General features: G+C 46.3%; 1 protein-coding gene across 1 annotated transcript; it reads right to left on the bottom strand.

Annotated features, from left to right (window-relative positions):
• Nucleotides 1-177: 177 nt before the first annotated feature.
• Nucleotides 178-4,623, bottom strand: TRIM52 (tripartite motif containing 52). The gene is made up of 2 exons (XM_024767343.1): nt 3,790-4,623; nt 178-452 (listed from the first exon to the last, which is right to left on the bottom strand). Exons 1-2 carry the CDS (start codon nt 4,588-4,590, stop codon nt 384-386), a joined length of 870 nt encoding a protein of 289 aa, XP_024623111.1. The 5' UTR covers nt 4,591-4,623; the 3' UTR covers nt 178-383.
• Between the last annotated feature and the right edge of the window lie 972 nt (nt 4,624-5,595).

Genomic DNA, 5,595 nt, shown 5'->3' with positions numbered 1-5,595 from the left:
TTTTTGCGGTATACGGGCCTCTCACTGTTGTGGCCTCTCCTGTTGCGGAGCACAGGCTCCGGACGCGCAGGCTCAGCAGCCATGGCTCACGGGCCCAGCCGCTCCATGGCATGTGGGATCTTCCCGGACCAGGGCACGAACCCATGTCCCCTGCATCAGCAGGCGGACTCTCAAGACACTGCGCCACCAGGGAAGCCCACATCCACAGTTTTTAAAGCCTTATTCTGAACATAAACAAAGCACAATTTTCTTCATCAGTAGATTAATCTCAACTAATAGCAAAGAAGGATGAGCTGTTTTTTTTTAAAACCTGACGTTTGATATGCTCAGTCAGTGAATTCAGAGTTCAGACGCAGAAGTCGATGAAGAAATTCTGGAATTCCTCAATTTCCTCTCAAAGTTGTGGCAGCATTCGGAATGCAAGGTTTCACAAGTTTCTCCATTTTTTTCTCCTTTGCAGTTAAAAGGGCTATTTAATAGTAAGCTTTCATTGCCTTTGAAGATTCCTGTTAATATTCCAATACTGTCCAATCTTAAAACTGCAGAGAATTGTGCTCTGCAGAATACTGTTTTTAGTGGCATAACTTTAACAGTGTTTGGCATGTTTCACTGCCCAACACTTTCAGATAACTCAGCCGAAGAAGTTGACCCTATCTTCTGCATAATACATGAATCCATACTTGATAAAAGCCTCAAAAAATTTTTGGCTGCCATCTTTAGCTACCTCAAAGGAGAAAACAGAAAAACAAGGAGTACTGATGATGGAAGCATCTGGTCCCTCTTGCAGAGTGATGAATGACTTTATCAGCGGCAGCTGGGTGGCAGGGCAATTACAAGCATCCAGTTATGCCTGAGCCTCAACAAGTGAAATCTTTGTTCATTTTCTTTTTATACACCTGTCTGCCGCCTAAAACCTGACACCATTTAATGGTGCCCTTGGTCAATCTAAATGATCTTATTTTCATAATCCTCTGATTCTAGCTTGAAGAGTCAAGACGAACTCTAACTCATGGGATGGACAAAATGGAAGATGTAAATAAGTAAACTTTTCAGAGCTAAAAAGCCTCTTCTTATACAAAATTAAACTTTAAGGAATAGCAGTATAAATGGCACCATATCCACAACAAACATCTCTGGGTATCCAACTAGTTATACACCCCACTGACAATAGGCCTTACTCTGAATGATTCTTGCTCCATCTTTGTATTCCCACCAGCCAAGGAGTTCTTTCCAATTTATTTCTTATATTATGAAAAATTAAATCTTTTTTTCTTTTTAACATTATAATACTAAATATGATTTTATAAATGATAACTCTCCCCATACCCTGCAATGCTGCTATGTGTGAAGGGAGGGGGCGAGAATGCCTTTCTTTTCTATTCCTGAAAATCACTGACCTATTCCTTGAGTCTCTGAGTAACAACTCCCGACTCATAGCCCCTAAAGCTAAAAAAGCTTGATCACCTCCAAAGTAAGATTAAAATCTTGTTGAATTAGTAGCCAACAACAGAGAATTTAACGTAACCAGAACTATGTGGTGGCTAATGTATAGCATACTAAATAAACCATTATATAAAAATAGTTCTGGGCTTCCCTGGTGGCACAGTGGTTGAGAGTCCGCCTGCCGATGCAGGGGATGCGGGTTCGTGTCCCGGTCCGGGAAGATCCCACATGCCGCGGAGCGGCTGGGCCCATGAGCCATGGCCACTGAGCCTGCGCGTCCGGAGCCTGTGCTCCGCAACGGGAGAGGCCACAGCAGTAAAGGCCCGCATACCGCAAAAAAAAAAAAAAAAAGTTCCATATAATGTTAACTATTGTGAGAGTATTGTGAGAGTTTTGTATACTATGATTCTAAATCATGCTACTGTAAGGTGCATGTTTACCAATGAAAGGAAGTGACAAAACTATAAACTGTATAAAGAATGAAAGACTATGTCAGTTAATATCAGTTTACACATAGCCTACATAATTTTTACGTCTTCAGTGTAACTCCTATGTTTGGTAACACCATCAACCTAAGTTCTGGTATATGTTTGAAAATAAGTTTTATTTTTTAAAAAAATATTACATAATTTGAAAGGGATTATCTCCTATTTGTTTAACTTGGTTTTGCTGTTTATACTTACTAAGGTGCTTTATAAATAACTTCTGAGGTTTCAAATGAGTGTTAGCTGGTCTCCCCAGATGAAAAGACCACCTCTTTTCTCTTGTCTAAATTGGTTTTCAATTAAAATTTCGGTTTCAAAATCCTTTCTAGAGAATCCTAGCAGAGGAATGAAAGGTTACCTCCTCTCCTCAGCTTCAATGTACCAAAACCCAGAAATATAGGACATAGTTTCTTCTATAAGCAAACTTAATTATTACCCTGGGGGGAAAGCATGGTAGTAGGGTTTATCCTTAAATCATATTAATATGATGATGGAACTAGCAGTGGTTTGTAGTGAAGATTTGAGTCTTAACTGTGCACTTGCCAATAGTTACTGTGAAATGGGGGGTGATGATATTATCTAATATGTAATGCCTGTAGGGCAGTGTTATGTTTGTGTTTTGAAACCAAGTATACACCTGTGTACATATAATTTAAAAGTTTCATAAAACAATACTTACTGTGCTCCCATGCACTCTGATATTTTCTCTTCTGTTTCATTTAAAAATAATGCTGGGCATAATCCATTTATTTTAAGACCCACTAATTGGTCAAAATCTATGGTTTGAAAGTCACTGCTGTAGAAGAACATGAGGAAATACATTTTATAAACTAAAGCACTACTAAGACATGAGCAGTTGCTATTGATTATAAGACTTATGGACTTGAAGGCAACCTCTCCCTCCTTGGGTACTGCTAGCAGTCACATCCATCTAGGCTTTTTGACAGTATTCATGCTGTCATTGAGACAATTTTCTAATACTCAGATCAGGCCTAGAAAGCAAGGTGTTAACCAAATCAGAACCCAAAGAAATGAAAGGAAACTAGAGGAAAGTCAAACTAAAGAAACATTTGTTCAGCGCTTCATGGTTTATAAAATACTTTCACATATATGATCTCTTTTAATCTTAACAAGCCTAAGGGAAAAGTAAAGCTAAGAGGTTGAGACTTGCCCAAGATTAGACAGTCAATTGCAGAGCCAGGTCATCTGGTCCTAAATCCTTCATTTCTTCCACTCTGATAAAATACCAGGTAAGGAAAGTGATCAGGCCAAGAGGTTTATTCTGAACCATCAAAGATGTTTATGCTCTCTGCCTTTCTCTACAGGGAAAATGGGCCCTACTGAAGGTGGGAAAGTGACCCCAGACTTTGGGAGGGTGGGTGTGTCCAGTTGCTCTATTAGTCCAGGAATCACACCTGGATTTTTGGTCTAACCGGTATTAGTCCTCTGTTTTGACACTGCTTGTGCTGACGTCCTGAATGTCTGTTATCTACAAGTACTGTGGCTTTCCATTCCTATATATTAAGGATCCCCGAGTCTTGGTCAGGTATAGACTCAGGACTCACATCAGAGGGAAATTAAGTACTGGGGGTGGGGGGGTCCTGTCACTCTTACCCCCTTATATACTTCGGTAGATTGAAAGGGAGTAACAACAATGGTCAGCTCCCAGTTACTGTCTTTGTCAGTTTCCTCTGGGGAAGCCAGTCAGCCTCAGCCAATGTCTCCTTCGTCCACATATACCCATCTCTCTCCACCCTGTGCCCCATCTGTCACAAAAGAAGAGGCTCAACTGCCAAGTCCCCAGCTCCCCTGGTTTCTCCTCCACTCCCTTCAAATCCCCACATTCCCTCACGCCGCTCACCTTGTACTCATGAACCACTTCCTCCATTGGCACCACGCTGTGCTGTTTTTGTCTCCTGGATTCTCGACACACCACACAGACGGCCTCTTTGTCCACCTCACAGAATAGTTTCAGAGCTTCTTGGTGTTTGGAGCAGATGTCCTGATCATTCCCCTGGCTCCCTCGATTAGGAGTGGGGCACATCTGGCGAATTATCTGGACCATGTTGGCTAGCTGCAAGTTGGGACGAAAGCTGCGACGCGTAAAGCTCTTTTGGCATTGGGGGCAGATGAACTGCGGTGGAGGGGCTGGGGGAGGAGGCAGGTGAGTGTCAGGATACAGCTCTTGGTCGTCCTCATCGTATTCTTCCAATATCTCCTCTTCTGGGTAGACGTCAGTTCTCAGGTCATGTCTCACGCCTCCCAGGTAATAGTCCGTATCCTCCTCTTCTTCCTCCTGGTCCCACACATAATCCACGTTGTCCCAATCCCTTACACCACCGTCACCGTCCCAGAGTTCATCATCCTCTTGGTCCTGGCACAACTCCTCGTCAGCATTCCCCTGGTATAAAACCTCTCGAATGGAGTTGCCCCATCCACCGATGGCCCCCACCGCCTCGCCGTCCTCCTCCCATTCACCTTCCTCTTCGTCCCTGACTTCCTCATCATCTTCCTTGCCCCACAGCTGCGTCACACTCCCACGGCAGAAGTTATGCCCGCAGCCGATGGATACGGGATCCTTGGAGTAATCCAGGCAGGCGGCACATACCGCTTCCTCCTGAAGGGTCTGCGAGGCGTTGGGAGCAGCGGCATAGCCAGCCATCTTAACGCGCTGCCGGTTGGTATGGATGCGTCCGCTCACAGCTGAGAAGCGGGGGACACACGGGCAGGCCTACCTCCAAGCGACGCTGGTGATCCAAAGCTGTCCGCAACCCTGCTCTGCCTACTCGGGCTCTCAGAGAAGCCTTGCGCCCCTCTCTGACTCTCTCCAGCTTTAAGCGCGAAAGCCGCAGGCCCGAACTCACAGCTGACCTCGGAAGGCAGTGGGGGCGCAACCAGGATGCGGCCCCCACCTACCTTTGAGACTCAGCGTGCAAACTCGGATCCCTTCACGTTTCTCGCCTCCCTTCCGGTTTGCCTGACCTGGCAGCTTCCGCCTCAGAAGCCGGCGCTCCTCACCCAGCCAGAGGTGACCGAAAATGACGTAAGCACGTTAATCCACACTCGGGAGGGGGCGCACTGGGCGGACGGAGGGCCACCTCTCTATGGTTTCCCCCGGAAGCCGGAGACGCGACCCCCGGAAACCCCTGCAGCCCGTCCAGCGGCCCCAGACAGGAAAGAGGGCCTAGTCAGAATGGGTGGAGGCGGCGAGAGAATCAGTTTAAGCCACTGAGCGCTCTAATCAGCCAGACGCAGAGGGTCCAACAGCCGCTCAGGAAAGCCCGTCCCCAGATGGACCCAAAAGGGTGGGGACTGCGGTGGCTGACCTCTGGTACTCTCGTGCACTTCCGGCCCCTCTAACCAGAGGCCTTTGTGGTAGGGAGGATTCTGTCTGCACTGCTGCAGCGCTCGAGGGCGTGGTCTGTAGCAACCTGGCGGGATCGAGCTCACTGCGCAGTTGGGTGGCGGTGATCACGATCAAAGAATCTCGCGTGAAGACTTGGGTGCTTCCAACTTTCCTCAGACCAACTCACCCCTTTCTTGCTGCCTGCCCTCAGCAGACACCAGCTTCGCCTGTGGATCTATTTACCTCCATTTATAATCCTTCCATTCACCATCCACTCACCATGCATGCATGCATGCATCCATCCACCCAAATAACCATTCA

This window comes from Neophocaena asiaeorientalis, unplaced genomic scaffold, assembly GCF_003031525.2.
Source record: "Neophocaena asiaeorientalis asiaeorientalis breed wild unplaced genomic scaffold, Neophocaena_asiaeorientalis_V1.1 scaffold87, whole genome shotgun sequence".
Taxonomy (NCBI): Eukaryota; Metazoa; Chordata; class Mammalia; order Artiodactyla; family Phocoenidae; genus Neophocaena; species Neophocaena asiaeorientalis.
This window is presented reverse-complemented; position numbering and strand designations above follow the sequence as displayed.

Coding starts and splice junctions, on each gene's coding strand:
- TRIM52 (XM_024767343.1), bottom strand. CDS start 4,590: ATGGCTGGCTATGCCGCTGCTCCCAACGCCTCGCAGACCCTTCAGGAG. Junction 453..3,789: donor AAGTGGTTCATGAGTACAAG/GTGAGCGGCGTG, acceptor TTAACTGCAAAG/GAGAAAAAAATGGAGAAACT.